General features: G+C 40.9%; 1 protein-coding gene across 1 annotated transcript in view; it reads left to right on the forward strand.

Moving 5' to 3' along the window:
• Positions 1 to 21,572, forward strand: part of RASGRF2 (Ras protein specific guanine nucleotide releasing factor 2) — a 249,152-nt gene that overhangs the window by 97,160 nt on the left and 130,420 nt on the right. Inside the window, exons 5-9 of the mRNA XM_068980666.1 lie at positions 2,643 to 2,896; positions 8,336 to 8,415; positions 9,081 to 9,274; positions 14,924 to 15,033; positions 15,931 to 16,049. Coding sequence (XP_068836767.1) covers positions 2,643 to 2,896; positions 8,336 to 8,415; positions 9,081 to 9,274; positions 14,924 to 15,033; positions 15,931 to 16,049 — 757 coding nt within the window. The remainder of the gene's footprint in view (positions 1 to 2,642; positions 2,897 to 8,335; positions 8,416 to 9,080; positions 9,275 to 14,923; positions 15,034 to 15,930; positions 16,050 to 21,572) is intronic.

The raw sequence follows: 21,572 nt of genomic DNA on the forward strand, positions 1-21,572 counted from the left end.
CATTATAGGCAGAGGCTTCACCATTGAAGCCACCAGGGAAGTCCCACAAATGAGTTAGATACTCTATGCTGATCTTTACAAATAGCAACATAATTTTTTAACGTCAGGAGACCAAAAATTGAGATTGGCTCACAGAACTTTCCCGTATGATTTCTCCAAATAATACGCATATAATTTTCTCCACATAATTCTACTAAAATGTGTTTTTAATTTTTATTGCTTGAGGTATGACAACTGTGTGAATGCCTATTATGAAAATTGATAGTGTGCTGACATCAGTTGGTAAATGAGACAGTTTTAAATATTGCAAAAGAAGAATAGTTGTTTAAATGCATGATAATTGAGACCATATGGGTGAAATAGTATGAAAAAAAGGAAAATAATCTGTTAAGAAGAAAACAATGATACTAAAAATGGTTTGATAGTAATTTATTGCTTTCAATTATATATGACTTTGCAACCTGCTTTGTTGCTTAATCTACTGCTTAGATATAACAAATACTAATAAATTATCATATAATTTTTCTTATATTTAGAAAGGACCTCACATTTTTGGGTCAGTTATTTTGTAGATAAGAAAATGGAGCCCAGAGTTCAAGGTCACCCAGTAGGTTAAGTGGCAGAGCCTTTGGGTTCAGGATATGATATATACCTCTCTGTTTAGCACTCAGCATTTACCTGGGCATTTAAAAGATGCTCAGTAAATATTTGTTGGCTGAAATGCAAAGGCTAGCACACTTTGTCCAGTTGGCCTATTATTTTTCAAATCATATATCTTGGGGATTCATATCAGTTTTAGGGGCTTCCATCTTCCTACAACATTGATTTTAATTTTTATTTCTTTTTTCCCCCACAAGATAACACCATTGTGAATTTTCAGTGTGTGGTTTTGCCCATGTGGCTGAGAAAGAGAGTCCTTATAGTTAACAAAAAGCAGGTAAAAGAAGGGCAAGCCTGGTTGCAGATTGCCTGTGTGACTTAACCAAGAAATTTAGTTTACTCATCTGTAAAAAGAAGAGGGCAGATGAGCTGATGTCTGACACTTTTTTTTTTAAGCTTAAAAAAAAAAAGACTCAAATAGCCATTACAAAAGATCAAACCTGATTTTAAAATAGGCAAAGGACTTGAGTAGACATGTCTCCAAAGATGATATACATTTCTTTCAAAGATGATTCTTTAGAGAAATCCCTAACACTTGAAAAGAAGATCAACATCACTAAGCATCAGGGAAGTACAATCAAAACTGCAGTATAATATCACACACCCATTAGGATGACTACTATAAAAAAAACACCCAAATAACAAGTATTGTTGATGATATGAAGAAATTGGAACCCTTGTGCTCTGTTGGTGAGATTGTAAAATGGCTCAACTGCTATGGAAGACAGTATGGTGGTTCCTCAAAAATTTAAAAATAGAACTACCAGCAATCCCACTTCTGAATATTTATCCAAAATAATTGAAAGCAGAATTTTGAAGAGATACTTGCACTCCTGTATCCATTGCGGCATTATATGTAATAGCCAAAAGGTGAAAGCACCCCAAATGTTCATCAACAGATAAATGGATAAACAAAATGTTATCTATCTATATATACATACATATACAGAGTGGAATATTATTCAGCCTTAAAAAGAAAGGAAATCCTGACACATGCTACAACACAGATGAACCCTGAGGCCATTATACTAAGTGAAATAAACCTGTTACAAAAAGACAGATATTGAATGATGCCGCTTATGTAAGTTATCCAAAGTAGTTAAATTCATAAAAACAGGGAGTAGAATGGGAATTACAAGGGGCTGAGGGAGGGGGGAAATGGAGAGTTGTTTAACAATTATAGAGTTTGAGTTTCATAAGATGAAAATGTTCTGGAGATCTGTATGTGCAACAATGTGATTATACTTAACACTTCTGAACTATACACTTAAAAATGGTTAAGACAGTAAGTTTTATGTTATGCATATGTTTTTTTTACCACAATTAAAAAATGTTAATACCTGACTTTATGTTGTTAAAGAATAAACCTTCAATTTATTCCTTTCTTGAAATGTTAACAACTAAATATGTAACATTGTTATATTCTGATGTCCTTCTGCTGCTGCTGCTGCTAAGTCACTTCAGTCGTGTCCGACTCTGTGTGACCCCATAGACAGCAGCCCTCTAGGCTCCTCTGTCCCTGGGATTCTCCAGGCAAGAATACTGGAGTGGGTTGCCATTTCCTTTTCCAGTGCACGAAAAGTTAAAAGTGAAAGGGAAGTCGCTCAGTCGTGTCCGACTCTTAGCGACCCCATGGACTGCAGCCTACCAGGCTCCTCTGTCCATGGGATTTGCCAGGCAAGAGTACTGGAGTGGGGTGCCATTGCCTTCTCCACTGATGTCCTTCTAGGGCGGCCTAAACAGCTTAAGCTATTGGAGAAACTAGTAAAGCTGAAGGAAAATATTGTTTTAAAAATCATCTTTTTTTTTTTCCTGCTATCTGGCCCAAACCTGACACTCTTTATTCTGTGGTGGACCCACCAGTGCTCCAGTGAAGGAGCACGATACACGCGGCGCAGGATGGACACCCTACCGACCAGCTTAAGAAGCCTGCGCCACCCCTCCCTGAGATTCACTTCTGTTTTGCTGCCGCTGTTCTGTAGGTTCAGAGCTTCATGCGAGGGTGGTTATGTAGAAGGAAATGGAAGACCATCGTGCAGGATTACATTTGTTCTCCTCACGCCGAAAGCATGAGGAAGAGAAACCAGATCGTGTTCACCATGGTCGAGGCTGAGTCGGAGTACGTCCACCAGCTCTACATCCTCGTCAACGGTTTCCTGCGGCCCCTGCGCATGGCGGCCAGCTCCAAGAAGCCCCCCATCAGCCACGACGACGTCAGCAGTATTTTTCTCAACAGGTTTGTCTTGGATAAGTAAAAGTTGTGTGAAAAACCTATCCATAGTGTTTAAAGGAAGTTTTACTTCACTCGTAAAAGAAGAGGTATAAATTCACCTGTGTGACCTTATGATATTGAAAATAAGAAAGCTGTCATTGGTGTTTCATTGTTGGCCCATGTTTTCTTATTTTTATCTTGTATATTGGCATCTAGTTATTTCTGTCTTTTTTTTTTTTTTCTATTTGACATGGCGTTACCTACTGTTACCCCTCTGACATCTTATCATTGTGTGTGTGTTGGGGAAAATTATCTCCTTCATATCCTGAGGGAAATGGAAGTGATTAATAGGTCTTCACATGTAACTTACACAGAAGTACTTTAGGAAGAACAAAAATTAACAGAGGGCCTGAGGATCTCTAGTAAATTTATTTGCTCAATAAAGATTTGTAGTGCGTTTACTGCTGAGGATTCATCAGTGAACAAAGCAGAAGGTCCCTGCCTTCATAGAACTTAAATTCTGCTGTGGGAATATAGACAGTGAATAGTGAATAAGTGAACGATGCAGTATTTTATATTGTGATTAGTGCTGTGGAAGAAATAAAGAAACAAAGGGGAGAAGGGAGAAAGGGGACTGCTAGGGTACTTTACTAACATTTTAGTTATTTGTTTGTTTCTGAGTGCTGCTTCGGCTTCCCAGGTGGTACTAGTTGTAAAGAACCCACCTACTAATGCAGGAGACATAAGAGACCCGTGTTCAGTCCCTGGATTGGAAAGATTCCCTGGAGGAGGACGTGGTGGCCCACTCCAGTATTCTATTTTACTTACCATTTTAGTTATTTATTTGCTTTTTAAGTAGACAAAACCCTGCATTTAACCATGCATTTACATGGTTAAAAAAATTAAAACAACATGAGAACATCAAACAGCTTTGAACTCTGTCTCTCCCCACTGCATTTTCCTCACTTGCTATCTGTAACTGTTTTCATTAGTTTTCTATATATCCTTACAGTGTTTCTTGATGTAGGTCAATCAAATTTGAATATAATCTTATTTCCCCCCTTCTAACACAAAAGGCAAGTACTTTAACACGTGCCTGCTGTTTACAGGTACGTATTAAACTTAACAGTATATCCTGGACATCTTTCCATATTTGATATATAAAAACAGTATTCTATTTTTTAAAAGATTGCTACATGATATTACATTTTGAAAACGTCCCATCGTTTTTCTATAGCCAGTTTTTAGAAAGACCTCAGCGATACGTTAACATTTGGGCAGAGACTGCAGTTGAGAAGGCAAGCCGTGTGGCTGCCTGAGGGGAGAGAGATGCACACAGGGGAGATGCCCTGTGCAGAGGCCCGAGGCTGGAGCATGCCGGGCTTGCTTGTGTGAGGACTGCCAGTGTCAGTGCAGATGAAGGGAGATGTCAGAGTGGTAACAGTTAAGGTGTTGTAAAGATGTTTTCTTTTACTCTAAATGAGATGGGGAGAGATTGGTGGGGTTTTAAGGAGAAGCATACCGTGACGTGATTAGGTTTTAAAAGTTCACCCTGGTTTTCTCTTTTGAGTATAGACTGTGGGCAGATCAGTTTTATGGCTATTTCAATAAACCAGGTGAGAGATGACTGTAGCAGGGAGGCCTATCAGGTGGGGCTAGTGCAGTAATCTAGGCAAGAGATGATGGAGGTAGTGATAAGTGATTAAATTCTGGATGTATTTTTAACGTAGAGCCAATAAGATTTGCTGATGAGTTTGAAGTGGATTTTGAAGGAAAGTCCAGGGTTTTGGGCCTGAATAACTAGACAGATGGAGCTGCTGTTTATTAAATGGGGAAGATTGACATAAGAACAAGTTTATGAGAAAAGACCAAGAGTTTTTATCTCGAACTTCTCGAGACTGAGATGCTGTTAGCCAGATCAAGTGAGCAGGGTTGGATGTTAGTCTGGAGTTCAGGGCTGGAGGTATAAATTTTGGAGTCTAATAGCATATGAATAGTGTTTAAAGTTGTTTGTCTGAATGTGATTACCAAGGGAGTGAGTACAAATGAATGAGAGAAGAGGACCAAGGACTGAGCCCTGGGATATTTCAGCATTCAGAGGTTAGGAGTACGAAGAGCCACAGCAGGGCGGGGAAGGCAGGATGAACTGGAAGATTAGGACTGACATGCGTGCACCGCCCTGTGTAAAGCAGAAAGCTGGTAGGAGCCTACTGCACAGAGCAGGGAGCTCAGCTTAGTGCTCTGTGTTGACCTAGATGGATGGGATTGGGGTAGTGGGATGGAAGTTGAAGAGGAAGGGGATGTATGCATACATATAGCTGATTCACTTGTGTGCAGCAGAAACTAACACCACATTTTAAAGCAGCTGTACCCCTTCAAAAAATTATAATGAAGAGGATCTGCTAGGGTTGTAGGATACAAAACAGGAGATGGGTTGTCCTGGAAACCAGTGCAGGCAGGAACAAGCAACTATGTCAAAAGGTCAAAGAAAACAATAACTGAGAGCTGACTGGGGGTTTAACGACTTGGAGCTTATTGGCAGTTTTGATGAGGGACCAAAACCTGATTTGGTGAGAAGGGGAATTGGAATTAGAAAGAGTTGGTGTAGAAAACTATTTCAAGGAGGGTTGCTGTAAAGAGGATCAGAGAAACAGAGTGGTACCTGGAGGTAAATAAAGAAATATAAAGTTGTGTGTGTGTGCATGTGTTTAGATGGGATATGGGAAAGAGAGGGAAGAATTGCTGGAGCAGGGTACTTGAGCAGGCAGAAGTGGATAGAATGTGGTGAACAAGTCAAGAGCTTGACTTTAAGTGGGAGCATGGACAGGGAAGGAATAATACCTGGACACATCATGTGGTTAGGAATCAAGGACAGCAAGTGACAGTGCTGATGAGAGGAAAGTGGTGGAGTCAGGGAAGAGAGGAAAAGGTGTGAAATGATAATCAAGGTGAACAGGGCAGTGAATGGATGCTGCTGCTGCTGCTGCTGCTAAGTCACTTCAGTCGTGTCCAACTCTGTGCAACCCCATAGACGGCAGCCCACCAGGCTCCCCCGTCCCTGGGATTCTCAAGGCAAGAACACTGGAGTGGGTTGCCATTGCCTTCTCCAAGGCATGAAAGGATGAGGGAAGTGTAATAGAACTGCTAGATATCAGGCTTGTGGTTATGACTTTATGAGACTATTCAGGATGATTTTATGTTGTTCTTAACGGTGGTGTTGGAGAAGACTCTTGAGAGTCCCTTGGACTGCAAGGAGATCCAACCAGTCTATTCTGAAGGAGATCAGCCCTGGGTGTTCTTCGGAAGGAATGATGCTAAAGCTGAAACCCCAGTACTTTGGCCACCTCATGCGAAGAGTTGACTCATTGGAAAAGACTCTGATGCTGGGAGGGATTAGGGGCAGGAGGAGAAGGGGTCGACAGAGGATGAGATGGCTGGATGGCATCACCGACTCGATGGACATGAGTCTGGGTAAACTCCAGGAGTTGGTGATGGACAGGGAGGCCTGGCATGGTGCAATTCATGGGGGTGCAGAGTCAGACACGACTGAGCGACTGATCTGATCTGAACCACCTTCAGCTGCATAAGTGCAGGTATAGAGTGGGCAAAGGGTTGAGTTTAACTAGTATTAGTGTGTATGAGGCTAATATGATGAACTGAAAAAAGAAAGGAGTTGAAGGTGTGTGCCAGGAAGGGGTTATAACACTGAACCATGAGATCTAAACTGTGGAGAATGGGAAATGATGTTGTGAGGGGATTTGGGTCAGTAATAAGGCAGCAGGATCCATGGTCTCAGGTCCTGATGGTGGGAAGGGATCTGGGGAGTCGGGTTTCTAAAGATGATGAACTCGGAGGTAGGGGATGGTCACAGAGCAGTGGCCCTGAAACTGAGGTAAGGGAGAGGATGCGGTTATGGACAACGAGACGGTCTAGAGGACGATTAAAAGAGTGTTGTCTGAGGTCAGTGGAAGACAAGACCTCTGGAGAAAGAAGTTCAAAGACCCGAGAAAGGCCAGGTCATTGGAATGTTGTTTGTGTGCATATTGGAGTCACCAAGAATTGTTTCACCTGTTTTCTATTTAAATACCAAAATATGAAGGTAGATGTGCCAGTTAGTTTTCAGTGTAGGAAAGAGGAACCTCCTCTGTGATTGGAGGGAATTCACTGCTTATAGGATCCTTAGGAAGGGCTGGAGCACAAGTCAGACAGCAGGCCTAGACCACTGAATTCAAGGGTACAGCACCACAGATATAACCCAGAGGTTAGAAAACTACTGCTTCGGCCATTGCCACCGCAGCTGCCTCTCAGCTGTATCATACTGGTGCCTAGGAACTAGACCACTGAGGCTAGGCACTGAAATTGCCCCCGAGACACAAGTGCGTGACTGACTTTCAGTAACAGGAAGGTGGCCTCTGCTCCTGCCTTTCATGTCTTACCATGTGCATCTACGGGTGGGACTGAATTTACATCTAGAACCCTCTCTGCAAGGGACTCTGGAAAATGTAGTTTTAGCTCTCCATCCTCTCTACCTAGAAGGACAATGGAATGGAGATTGAAGGACTGATCTACAATACCTACCAAAGTAGATTTGGTTGAAATCCTAAAACAACAAATACTGCTTAGTTAAAATTTCTGTGAAAGAAAACAAATCACAGTCTACAAGGAGCATCTATCGTGTTTCATGGGCCATTCACAGAGAGTAAGGATTTCCCATTGATGTTTCTTGTTGTGGAGTTTGACTTATAACAAACCCAAGTATGTCACTGACATGAATAATCCTGTTTTTGGTTGTGCTGACGTGTTAGTTCAGAAAAACCTTCAAAGGTTCGTTCCAGTAGATTGATTCTAGTGAGGAGAAAGCAAATGTTACTTTGATAACTCCCCTTCTTAAACCTTCTAGAAATCTGGATCTTTAATTGATTCAGTCTTCATTCTAATATATTTATGTAGGCTACATCCGTTACAGAAGATTCCTTTCCCTTTCTGGCATGAGGATTTTAGGAGTGGTTATGGTAGAGGTCTGCCAAGTCTTCCTCTCTGTCAAAACTCATTTTAGTGAAAGAGAGAGAACGATGGCTGAATTATCATTTAGAATTAAATCTGAAGAGAAGGATCTTAACTAATTTTCTGATTATCAGCTGAAGTGCTACATCCTAACAGTAGAAAGCTGTTTTTATCAGTATTATAAGTTGATGAAGAGGGTTATATGACATTGATTTGGTGCTTACTGTCTTCCAGTATTTGAGGCTTAGCTCAGAATTTTCATTGAGGTTTTCGGGTTGTTGAAAGATAAACTGCTTTCTGGGGGCTGATATAATCCATGTCTTTATTGATTGTATGGTTCCAAGGCCCTCAGAGACATGTATATCATGTACTTAAGGTTTTAAGGATTTAGTGAACTTCTTTAACAAACTAGATACTTTATAGTGATTTAATTATATTATGTTTTCCATTTTTTTATAGTGAAACAATCATGTTTCTTCACGAAATATTTCACCAAGGACTGAAGGCAAGAATAGCCAACTGGCCTACTTTAATTTTAGGTAAGTGCATGCTTTAGAGAGAGAAAATTTTTTCTTAATGTGGTTGCAATAAAGAGTAAAATAGTTTCAATGTTATTCATCCTAAGTTATTTGAACTTCCCTGATGACCTGGGAGGAGAAGGCACTGGCAACCCACTCCAGTACTCTTGCCTGGAAACTCCCATGGACGGAAGATCCTGGTGGGCTGCAGTCCGTGGGGTCGCTAAGAGTCAGGCACGACTAAGCGACTTCCCTTTCACTTTAAACTTCCATGCATTGGAGAAGGAAATGGCAACCCACTCCACTGTTCTTGCCTGGAGAATCCCAGGGACAGAGGAGCCTGATGGGCTGCCATCTATGGGGTCGCACAGAGTCGGACACGACTGAAGTGACTTAGCAGCAGCAGCAGCAGCAGATGACCTGGGGGCTTCTGTGGGCACTGGGACTCTGCCCTCTTGACCCTTCCCCATGGCCCATCAAGGTTCTTTGGGGACTAGAGTTGGGCTCTGCCTCGGGGTGCATTCCACCAGGTCAGTCATTCTGGCATCTGCACTGGGCCGTGTAGCCTGATACCTAGTGCCGGGAGCTGCTCTCTGCCATTCCTGCAGAATGAGCAGTTTCTCCCTGTCCCATGGATAATTTACTGAGCACCAAGAGAGACAGCCATGTTTGCTTCTTCTTTCCAGCTGATCTGTTTGATATCTTGCTCCCCATGCTGAACATTTATCAAGAATTTGTGCGTAATCACCAGTATAGCCTCCAAGTGCTCGCCAACTGTAAGCAAAACAGAGACTTTGACAAACTCTTAAAACAGTATGAAGCCAACCCTGCCTGTGAGGGGAGGATGCTGGAGACGTTCTTGACATATCCAATGTTTCAGGTAAGTCACCCAGGATGTGTCTTATAAGTCACTGATTCCAGCTCGATGTGACTGATACCCAGTGTGACCAGCATGAGATGTGCAAAGTGTTCCCTGTGGGAGGTTGTGCCACCTCCTCTGTCATCTTGAGCTTGACCCTGAGATAAACAAATCTATGCCACACATTCTCTCCAGTCTGTCTAGTATTTGTAAGAAAACCAGGCATTTTTGAGACAATTAAATCAGTGATTTTTTTCTTTTTTTGAAAAGCAGCACAAATTTTTCTCTGCAGAAAGATTCCTCACAGACCTCTTCCACGGAGTCTCCTCCTCCAGCGTGTTTAAAAATATTATTGGGTTTACAGAAATAGGCTGCCATGCAAATGTTCCAGTGCGGGCTGGTTGCATAAAAGGTTCTGGGGCCGGGGGGTGGGGTGGGGGTAGAAAGGACTGCTGGGAAGGTGTCTGTTTTCCTGCCCTGTTCTCGTTGCTGCCGAGTCGCCCTTGGCTGGAGCTCTGCAGAGTACAAGGAGGACCTTCCCCATCACAGAGGCTGTGGGGAGACGAAGGAGCCAGAGCCCCTGGCCAGGCCTGGGGACTCCTGGCCCCTAGTCAGGTTGTTCCAGTGAACCTAGGGCTTGTCCCAACCTTCACTTTTGGGGGTTAGAGCAACCCCAAGGATCAAGTACACTTGCGTCCTTTCCTGTATCTAGGACTTCACCACTCTTTAGTGAGAGCTGCAGAGGCCAAAATGTGAATTGAATCTCCTGTCCTTTTAAAAAGTGTTGATTCTGTTCTTTTGGAAAAGCATCGAGTGTTCCCGTTGTGGAATTTGTGGGGCTTCAGTCCAGCCCTCCAGATTGTTATGTGGCAAACCGACTCTTCTAATCATGTGTGTTATGGTTTCTGTGGAGGGCTTTGTCCCTCTGAATGGGTATCTCTGACCTCAGCTGATCGTTCCGTAGCCTCCGAGAGAGATGCTCCTCTGGTTCATGATTGCTTGTCTTAAAGTTTGTCACTCCCGCTTGAAATCCTGGAAGTCACTGTAGAAATTTAGTAAGATTTAAAAAAACCAAAAGGATGCATGTGTAACAACTTAAGTATAGTGAAACTTTGTAATGCCCTTGTGTTTTTTGTTCACCATGGAACTGAATTGTTTAACTCTTTGCCTCTCTGAACAAATATTCCATAAGAGAAACTACAAAGAAAAAAATGCTTTTTAAAAACCTTATACAAAATTATAATTTGAGATTTTGTTTACAGTGAAACAAAATTTTATTCAATGTTCTGAGATTCTATTTGAATCTTTGGCAATTAGCTCTAGGTTATGATTAAATTCTCTAAACCCTGTCTGCCTAGCAACCCTCAACTCAGGTGGATAAACAAAGGTAGGGTTGTGAAAGATGCATGGAACATTCAGAGAGGAACCTCACTCCCTTCCTGAAAGCCCACGAATGCCTTTTCAAGTATTATTTCCCTTGCTGTGGGTCTCTCAGTGGTTGAAAATGCAAGAACTGTACTTGAATTTTAGGTCAGGTGTCCAAACAGTTGAATGTAGGGCTTTGGAAAGGCCTTTGGATTTCTTAAAAATGCTGAGATAGTCTTCTTCTAACCTTTTCTCCTCCTGGAGTTTAAGCCCAATAACAACAAGTTGGCATTTTGATTGATCCCAGGGAATGAATTCCCATAATGTCCAAAAGGGACCATTGGATTGGGAGTATTTAGCAGACCTGCATGTCCTACAGGAGAAGGCAATGGCACTCCACTCCAGTACTCCTGCCTGGAAAATCCCATGGACGGAGGAGCCTGGTAGGCTGTAGTCCATGGGGTCGCTGAGGGTTGGACACGACTGAGTGACTTCTCTTTGACTTTTCACTGTCAGGCATTGGAGAAGGAAATGGCAACCCACTCCAGTATTCTTGCCTGGAGAATCCCAGGGACGGGGGAGCCTGGTGGGCTGCCGTCTATGGGGTCACACAGAGTCGGACACGACTGAAGTGACTTAGCAATAGCAGTAGCAGCATGTCCTGCTCTTCCTTCAGTCGTAGCATTGGGAAACTCAACTGAACCAATCTGAATTTCTGTTTTTTAAGTTTGAAATTGGGACAGTTGAGCTCTAAATATCTCCCAGAGCCTTGGCTCTCTGGGGGACCAGACTAGAAATTTGAGCTGGGTAACTAACTAACCTTCTAAGAGTCTCAGATCCCTCCCTCCAGATCCTAGAATTAAGCTGAAGGGTCAGATGTTGAGGTTGTCTGTTTCTTTAAGACTAGGGTAACGAGCGGGTACTGGGAGAAGCCTCAAACTTAAAAGAATTTAGCCAGAATTGGTGCAACTGCAAGAAGTGTGCAAATTGAAAGAGCGCTGAATTCTGCTCTTATTTATTTGCTTCTCCAAAACTGTTTTCCTTCTCTGTAGCTATTTTGAACAGACCAAGAGCAGAAAACACTGGAATTGCTGCCCAAATGCCTTGTTCTCCCTCCTGCCTTCTTCCTAGGAGAGACCATGTAGAAACACTTGGGAGAAAACTGCCCTTTCTAGAAACTTGAAGGTTTTTCTTGCTAGGTTCATTCTATACTTCTTGTTCCCTTTTGGTCCTTTCCCTGAGGAGCCCTGAAGCGTTTGCTCCCTCAGATGGTCTCCTTTCCTCTGCATAAATTGTATTAGCAGTGGTACTTCTGCACATCCGCCTTGCTCCAGCGTAAGCTGGACACCTTGGGATAAAACTGGGGTGTGATGCTTTTTTCCTTAGATCAAGAGTGGAAGAGGTGACCTTAGCTCGTACTGCCAAGAGGCCACTGACGAGTCTAGATAAGGAGGCAAAAGTTGATATGGGGGCCAAAGGAGGAAGAGAAGTAAATGGAAACTTTTAGCCTGTGTATATTTAGAGAAGTGTTATATTCCACCTCTTCTGGGCTGTTTGTTGAGTAAGTCAGTTGTTACTGTGAGTGAATTATGCTGAGCTATGGAAACATGGAGGAATTATAGTGAATTTATCCTTAATTGATGGTGCAGTGAATTTATCCTCAATTGGACTATTAATATCAGACAAGAAAGTTTGTGTTATCAAGATATTTGTTATAGACAATACGGTAGTCATTAACTTAATTTTTATTTAGCAAAAACAGTGGTTTGGCTAGTACTGTTTGAATTGTCTTCAGCTGCTCATACGTCCATAGATGAGCAAATCATGAAATCTGCTTCTGACAAGGACAGTGCTGTTAGAGGTCCTCCAGGAAGTAGCCACTTGCTGCTTTACTTACCTATTTACTGTAACGAAAGAGCAAGCTAATTAGTGTCTAAAGGTGACAAGTATTATTTCATAATTGAAAGAATTATGATTCATCTAGACAATCCTTACTGTGATCCTTGGGTTTTGGGGTGTATGTGTGTGCACTCAGTCGTATCTGACTTTTTGTGACCCCGTGGGGTGTGTGTGTGTGTGTGTGTGTATGTGTGCACGTGCATGCACGCTCAGTCTTATCTGACTCTTTGCAACCCCATGGACTGTAGCCCACCAGGTTCCTCTGTCCATGGAATTTTCCAGGAAAGAATACTGGAGTGTGTTGCCATTTCCTACTCCAGGGGATTTTTCCGGCCCAACCCACGTATCAAACCCTTGTCTTGTACATATCCCATGTCTCCTGCATTTGCATGTGGATTTTTTTTTTTTTTTTTGCTTTACCACCTGGGAAGCTCCAAGGTCTTTTGGGGGGAGAGATTTATAATCAGTTCTTGACTATGTCAGATGAGCTCTTTGGAGCACTGTCCATTTCTCTCTGCAGAAGTCCTTCGCCTGCTTTTTGGTAGTTTCAGGCTTATTTGTTTCTCCACCAGAAAATGAGACGGGCCAGTTACTTTCAAATCCATCCACTTGACACTTAGCCAAAGAGCTTCCTAAAGTAGATTTAATGATTGGGGGAGGATCATGAAGCTATTGACTGAGCTTAGTTTTGTGGATTTTCAGAACATTATAAGCAGTCAGGCTCTCCCACTCCTGCCCTCCACTTGTTGTGAAAAATTGAGTACCTTAGCTATTGATTGCCTTGATTTTCTTGTAGAACTACTAACTTAGAGGCAAACTTTTATCAGTCATGGCATTGTACAAAAGGGATATTTGAAAGCATACTTATCCCAGCAGCCTTTACCAAGAGGAATGGCCCAACCAGCTGTTTTAGTGAGAAGTTTATGGGGTAGAGAGGCACAAAGCCTCCTCACATGAGCTTCAGAGGAAGGGTTCTCTTGTGACCCATCCTCCTATAACTGAGGATACTGCACTTCCAAAACCCTGACTTGATGACAGTCTCTAGGACATGACCCTAGAGTATGAACAGCTGATAGATGTCTACGCTTAGGGCACTGCCCTCTGTACCCATGGGTAATCTGGGTATGCAGTAAATATTAGCAAATGACCCAGTGAAGGCAAGAGAGGAAAAGCAGATTTGTAGATAGAGCTGCCAATGCCTCAGGTCAGCATAAAAGGAGCTACCCACAGAGTCTTGGGAAGCTGCTTTACTTTCTTCATTCTTAGAGGTCCTTTCAAAGTCTGAGCAAGACCTCAGTCCCTGCAGAGACACCCACTAGACTAGTGTACTGGTCAGAACTGGGCTCACGGTTGGCTCTGCCATTGACTGTGAGGCCACTTTGGGCAAGTTATGGGACCTCTTCATGCCTTGTGTCCTTGTCCGTAAAGTGGGGAAATGATCCTTACGTTTTGCTGGAGGATTGGATGCAAACCTCAAACTCTCCATCTGACCCACAGTGGGCAGCATTATGGTGGGTATTGTTCATGCAGGTTTTTATTAAAATTAAACCCAATGCCCCTGCTTTCTAACAACGTTTTGTTTATAAGCCAGTAAAAAACTTGTCGAGTTAAATCAGCATATTTAACTTGAGTTAATTCTTCATTGTATTCTATTAAATCCTCCACAGGGTTGGTGGCGTTTCTGCTTTTGAGAGAATTCAGATAGATAGGCTGTTCATTAATAAAAGTATAAACAAATGATCTAATTAAACAATACTGCTTACTGCTAGAAGGATGAGTTGAGGTAAAGCAGGATCAGAATGTAATAAGGGTAAACATACCTTTTCCCACATTTTGATTCTTAAAGAGAACATTGCAATAGGGTCAATTAAAAAATTGTAGACAAATCTAAAATACAGACTCAAGTGACTTGCTGATAACTGTATCTTTTCCCCTATGAACCAGTTTTCAAAAATTATGATTGAGAAATATATGATTATATTAAAAATCTAAAAAAAACAGTTGTTTCTTTGTACCTTATTATCTTCATGTGTTCTTAGTGAAGTTTTCGTGTGTGTGAGGTTTGAAACATAGTTCATTTTAAATGTATTTTTAAAAAATATTTGTTTGTGGGGCTTCAAACATTGGTTTGAAGCCTAATATTCAAACTGAGTGGTCCAGTGGCTAAGACTCTGCACTCCCAATGCAGGGGTCCTAGGTTTGATCTCTGGTTAGGGAACTAGATCCCAGATGTGCAACTAGGACCCAGTACAGCCAAATAAATAACTATTTTTAAAAATATATTTGTAAAACAGTCAGACGTGTCAGAGTAGAGATGAGCTCTTCAGAAGTGGTGATGGCACAGCAGAGAAGGTCTCGTGTCACTCACCCGGCCCTCCTGCTCACGTTGGCCTTGGTTTCCTCTAGATCCCCAGGTATATCATCACGCTTCATGAACTCCTGGCTCATACACCCCATGAGCATGTGGAGAGGAAAAGTCTGGAGTTTGCAAAATCCAAACTAGAGGAACTATCCAGGTATGTGAAGAATTTATAATAAAGGCTTGCTATGGCAAAGCAGCATGTTAGTCTTTTGTGAAGACCTAAGGTAGACTCTGGGAGTTGGTGATGGACAGGGTGGCCTGGCGTGCTGCGGTCCATGGGATCGTGAAGAGTTGGATGCGACTGAACTGAACTGAACGTGTATGTCCACGGGAACAAGAAGCAAGACGTAAGCGGCTTCTCAGATTCCCCTGAACATTAAATGCTAGCTTCTGAGATGGTCCTCAATCAGCATGCACATTAATTTTAACCAAAAAAAAAGTGTATATATATATATATATATATAACATTTATATAATAAGTATAATTGTATATATATAAAATCTTTGAAAATGATTTTATGTCATTCAAGTTTATACAATTGAGATTAGACACATTTTGGTTTAAGTTTGAAAAGATTCACATTTCTTTCATTGTAATAGGAAGGTGGTTAGTTGCGTTTTTATATTCATATTTGGTAAGAAGTTGGAGAATGTATATTTTTGATTGATCAGTGACTTTTCAGTGTTTCAGGCATTTCTTTACAGCTATGTTCCTTTAACTTAGAAGGAACAAATATAAATAGTATATATAGTATAAAGGTCTCTAGTTTGCTCCACCTCTAAGAAAAGGCATCCTAATTTCAATGAAGGAAGCAGTTCATAAAATAATGTGTTGCTTTCCTGTTGCATTTATAAGCAACAGTCCCAGAATACTCCACTTGCTTTGCTTTAAGTCATGACTTGATGAAGGTTAGAAGTCCAGTGTGACTTACCCTACATCTCCAGTTAAACTGATACAAAGTCAAACACTTGCTTCCCAGATGGAGCTCTGTTGCTTACCTACTGGGATGATAGAAGATCTCTCATTGTGGTCCTGTATTGTATTTGACAGGGTCATGCATGATGAAGTGAGCGACACCGAAAACATAAGGAAGAACCTTGCCATAGAAAGAATGATTGTTGAGGGCTGTGATATTTTGCTGGACACCAGCCAGACTTTCATCCGCCAAGGTAAGTCCTTGTTCAGCGGACTCACCAGCTAAGTGGTCTCTGTACCTGTCACGTTATCACAGGCAGATCCAGGAAAGCATTGTGGAGCAGGCTTGATTTAGCTGTTTGATTGATGCTGTTCGTGCAGGACGTCCCCATGGCCTTGACCGAGGCTGTGGTTGAGGCCCACCTTTGTGCTGTTTCTTTTCAGGGGCCATGAAAAACAGCAACACAATAATAGTAAAGCACGAGTGGGACAGTAAATTGCATTCTGACTGGACCCTCCTCCTCAGTGGACCGGACATTCTCTGCAGCTCCAAGGAGGACAGATTGGTCTGGCCGATTGGAGTGGCAGTGCCAGGTGGTGACGACATCCAGGCAAAGGCCCGAGAGAAACTTGCCTCACTCAAAGCCCTTTCCCATAGGAGAGGGGACAATGTCCGCAGTGAAAACAGCTGCCTCTTGTTCCCATTTTTCATCAGCACTTCCGGATCGGCCCCACATGATATGACTTGATTCAGTTGGTAACTCCAGTTGCTAGATGAAATGTCTCAACTTGCCCTGCCATATTTTGGCGATGGCCAAGGTATCACGTTTGAGGGGTGTGCTTTGGGGGCATCACCCAGTAAATTAAGCCTTTGAAGAGTGGAAGATACTTATGCTGGAAACTGTAGAGAAGCTATGCTATGACAGTGCATATTCCTCCGTGATATTACAAACTACACGAAGTAAACCACACTCGAAATTCTTTACAAGTGTGTAGGTGTCCTGGGGGAGGGGAACATGCCCTTACAGAGTCGATTTCAGGCAGTATATTGCACACAGTCATAATTTTGAACTTGAGGAAGAGTGGCATATCCATTTGGAACTAGAATTAACCTTTAATGTGGTTTCTGTTTCTAACGTGCCAATATTAATTGAAGATATTTGCATTTCTAGTGCCTATCAAAATGTGCTGCCTGAAACATTTTTTTTTACCTCATCAAACAAGACATTATTTGTGCTGCACACATTAATTTTTGCACACAACACTTAAAAAATTTAACACATGCTGTTCTATTTTCCATTATTTATTTACAAGGAAAGAAGTCACACATATGTTAAAGTTTGGAAGTATATTTCAGGATATGATACCTTTTGCATTTTTGACTTGAAGCATTAATTTTTCTTTAAGTAATAGTGGACTATAACGCTGACAACAGCAGGCCTTCCTAATTCCCCCTCCATTCCTCTTCACAGACTGTGTCCCCATATTGGCCTCCTGCCTTTCTGGTATTGTCTGCCTCTGTGCCTTTACATGTGTAGGCCCCTGGGGACCAGGGATTCCCTCATCCATGTTCCTTGTGCCTGTGGAAGGTCCTTTTGTCCTGCTAGGCTCAGATCAGAGCCTTTTAAATTTCCTCATCTTCCCCTCCTCTCCCCTCCAGTGTGAATGAGTGTACTTTCCTTCTCATTTCCAAGCGCCTTTGCTCCTGGTGTGTGCATCTCGTCTTCTTCAATGTGTTTACAATTACTCTAACTCTGAAGGGCACTATTTATGAATTCTCTCTTGCCTAGTTCAATGCTTTCCATTATAGATACCTGGAAAACGGACAATGGATTAAATTGAATTGCTTGTTGAACAGCAGCGTTGAATGTCAGCTGTCTTGTTTTGTATTTTTCTTATGTTTGGAGTCCACCAAAAAATACTTACTACAGGACTTGAGCTTTGTAATATGTGAAAATGGAAACAAAAGTTTCTATAGCTAGTATTCAATTTCTGAAAGGACTTTGGATTGATGAGTATTATTATTACACATAAACGTTTAATATATTTCTAAGTTGGAAAAAGCATCTATGATGAAAAATGCTGGCAGGGTGAATACAGTGAAGAAATCGTATTTTTTTTTCCTTGCATCAGAAAAACCAATCATGAACCACCTCTCTCTTTGATTCATGTCTAGATTTTATTTATTGCTTGTTCTGTACCACATGTTTGAGGAGCTTTTGTCAGCTATTCATATATCTGATGTTATCGCTGTATTGACACTGATATTAATGATTTGCCTTTCAGCAGTATTTTTCTGTGTTGTTTGGTTTGGTTAAGTCTGTTTGGGAATTATTCAATAAAGGTGGTTTAAAAAGAAATCAGGCCTCAATCTGAAAGTAGAAAGTAATCCAATTACAGTCAATTTGCAACATTTGTGTTGTTTTGCTTTGGTTGCTACAATTATTACTTTCACTAGATACTTTCAATGCATGAGTGCAAACATATATGCATATATATGTGTGTTTTCAATCTCAAAATGAATTTTAATTCTGAGGACTAGAAAAAATAAGGTCGTCTGAAAGCTCCCCTCTGAATAGGGGTGATAGCCAATCTTGAATGTCAATCCGTGGGAATTTATTGATTGAAATAGCTTATTTTATTATAAACTGATTCCAATTACTAGATAGTTGATGAGTATGATGCAAAGGACTGTGTTATAGCAGCGGTCTGACATTGTCATTTATTTTCAAAATCTTTTCAAAGTTTCTTGAGCAAATGTTGTACAAGTTTGAGGCAATAATAGTATAGCTAGCTACATCATGGAGATCAAATCCTGTCTCCTCCCTTTCCTTGCTGTGTGATATTGGACAATTTACTTAACTTTTAGCCCGTTTCCTTTCTTTGTTGTTTAGTCAGTATGTCGTGTCTCTTTTGTGACCCCATGGCCTGGGGCCCACTAGGCTTCTCTGTTCATGGGGTTTTCTAGGCAGGAATACTGGAGTGGGTTGCCATTTTCTTTTCCAGGGGATTTTCCTGATCCAAGGATCGAACCTGCACCTCCTGCATTGGCAGGCAGATTCTTTACCACTGAGCCACCAGGGAAGCTCCTTCCTCTTTTTAAGTGGGGTTAATAGTAGTACCCGTCTTTTAGGAATGTTGTGAAAATTAAATGTCCATAAGAACGACTGGAGTCAGTGAGATTATGACGTAAACTTTAAAAACCAAAATCTAAATTTTGGAATAAGTTTCTATTTTCAGTAACATGAAATATTATGAATATTTATTAGAAGATAAAGGCACTGTAAGTTGACATTTTGTGCAAAATCCATTATACATAGTCATCGTTGTCTGGTAGAAAGGAGAATCAGGAAAAGTAAATAGAGTGACCGAATTTAAAGCTAAATGCATTGAGAATGAAACATGAAACTTTCTGGTACTTTAATCATTCCCAGACTCAAAATCATGTACTTTCAATGTATCAGTGTTCTTTGAAATTGTAACATGGGGTCTGGAAATAGTTATACCTATTCGAATGCCTAATCCAATAACCTGAAAATTGCTCTTCAGTCTTTTTAACTACTGAATGGAATAAGAATAAGGGCATTAGCCGGTCTTGAATGCCACACCATGGGAATTTAGTGACTGAAAAACAAGTTTTTGTATAAGTTGAACCCAGTTATTAGATAGACTGATGATGATGGTAATGCAAAGGATCATTAAGACTAATGATTTCACTTATTTGTAATAACTAGAAAGGAATCTTCAGGTCTCATAGTTGTGTTGAAACATCATGTCAAACATAAGATGAAATGTGAAAAAAACCCACTTAACATCTTTTTCAATATTATTGTATAAACCAGTGTTGAAATTGTTCACTTCTAATTCAGATGTACAGATTTCTATGCATACCTAATGCATATAGTCTCCTATTTGGATCCAAGATGAGCAGTTATAGATTAGGCATATTAGTGTATAGTTGCCAAGGAAACATTTGGTTTTTTACTTCAAAGCTAAAATTCACAATAATGACTAATACATGAGTTAACAGTGTATTTTAAAATTTCCAGCTTACAAAATCATTAAATACTAGAAGCATTTACCCACGAGCACATTATTATTCAGTTTTCTTAGCCTCCGTTATATCCTTTCTGAAAATGACCCTTAAGCCCACTTGTCCACCTGTCTCTGCTGCAGTCTTCCGCTCGGCCCTAACCCATCTGTCTGGATGACTCATGACCGCCCATGGCAAAGCTAGAACTTTCTGTCTTTTCCCATCCATTCCCTTTCTGACTTTCAGTCTTTATGCTGCTGAATCCACCGCCGTCTCCTGGCCAGCATAACCCAAGTCCTCTGAAAGATCTCTGGCTTTGATTCCACCAGTGATTCTCACGAGTACAATCCTTCTGTGGCTTTTACTTGCTCATTTACCCCTCTAAGCATTCTGCCTGCTGCTTTTTCACCTTTCCTTTATTCCTCATATTTGATTACTTGCTCCTTGTGCTCTCTGCCAGTTTGCTCCCACCTACCTCTCTTCCTTGTTGCCCATTCCTATCACTGGAACCAAGCCCTTTCCCACCGCCGTTCCCCAGTCCCATGCCCTCCCCCAGGACTACCTGTGTGTTATTCTTTAGGCACCAAATAGATGATCACTGTGCCTTTGTCAGGCAGCCCACTTAAACACTCACCTGAATGGGTGGCATTCAGGGACCCATAGAAATTTGTTTTTCTTTTTACCTCCTGCACATCCTTAAATCTCTGTAAAGGTAGGTACTGTTTGGAATAGTCATATGTTAATGTAAGTGTTTTGTGACCCACAATCATAGATTTATATTCCAAAAACACAATTTAAAAAAACCAATCAGGAAACCTAGGAAATGAAGAGGAAAATAAAGTTGCCTACAGTCTCATCTCTTAGTGATGACCACTGTTCATAATTAAGTGATGAATATTCATTTAATAATTCTTATGAGGCTGATAGGAGCCTTTGTAAACCTACATTTGGGGTAGGTTGTGAATTACACAAATAGTAGAAATAGTAAAATCCAAGCTATATAAAAAAAAAGAAATAGTACTGGCTCAGAGCATTTCAGAAGTCAGAGGCAATGTATTTGCAAGCATCTTTCTTAGTGTTTTTTGGTTGATATTTAAATTAGAATCTCCTTTTGAGGAGAGCAGGAGGTCATAATTAGAGGGAAATGATATAAAATCTGTCCTTAGCTTCTTGAATGGAGGATAGTTTCCCTCACAGGAGTGTTCTGCATATAGAGTTTATGTGGTTTCTTTTCCATGTGGATTTCACAAAGAATTTTTATCACATATAATTTAAATGTAACCTGAAATAACTGCCCTTTAAAAACAGCCCTTCACTAAATTGTGTCGAATTGTATAATCTGTGTATTTTTATAATGTACATTTAAAAATGTACATTATAAATGTGCATCATGTTTTTAAATACAAAGTAGGCTATATTAATGCTATTTATCTACCTTCATTGCTTTAGGAAAAACAAATTTGACTTGCTTTTTATTATGTTGTTTTATTACTATATGTAATTATACAATATGTACCCTATTCTTATGTAAATAAATTGATAAAGATCAGATTATGAAGGACAGAAGGCAGAAATGTCTCATTCTTTGAATTCAGTATGGCTTTGTTTTAAACTTATTTTCCAGCTTCTGTATAAATAATCAAATCTAAAGTGTTCTACAAAAATAGTAAGAATTGGTGTGACTCTTGAAGCATTGCAATGCATTGCTTCTTCTGATCAAAGTGCAGGGGATTTGCTCGCTCCG

This window comes from Capricornis sumatraensis, chromosome 9 (assembly GCF_032405125.1).
Source record: "Capricornis sumatraensis isolate serow.1 chromosome 9, serow.2, whole genome shotgun sequence".
Classification (NCBI taxonomy): Eukaryota; Metazoa; Chordata; class Mammalia; order Artiodactyla; family Bovidae; genus Capricornis; species Capricornis sumatraensis.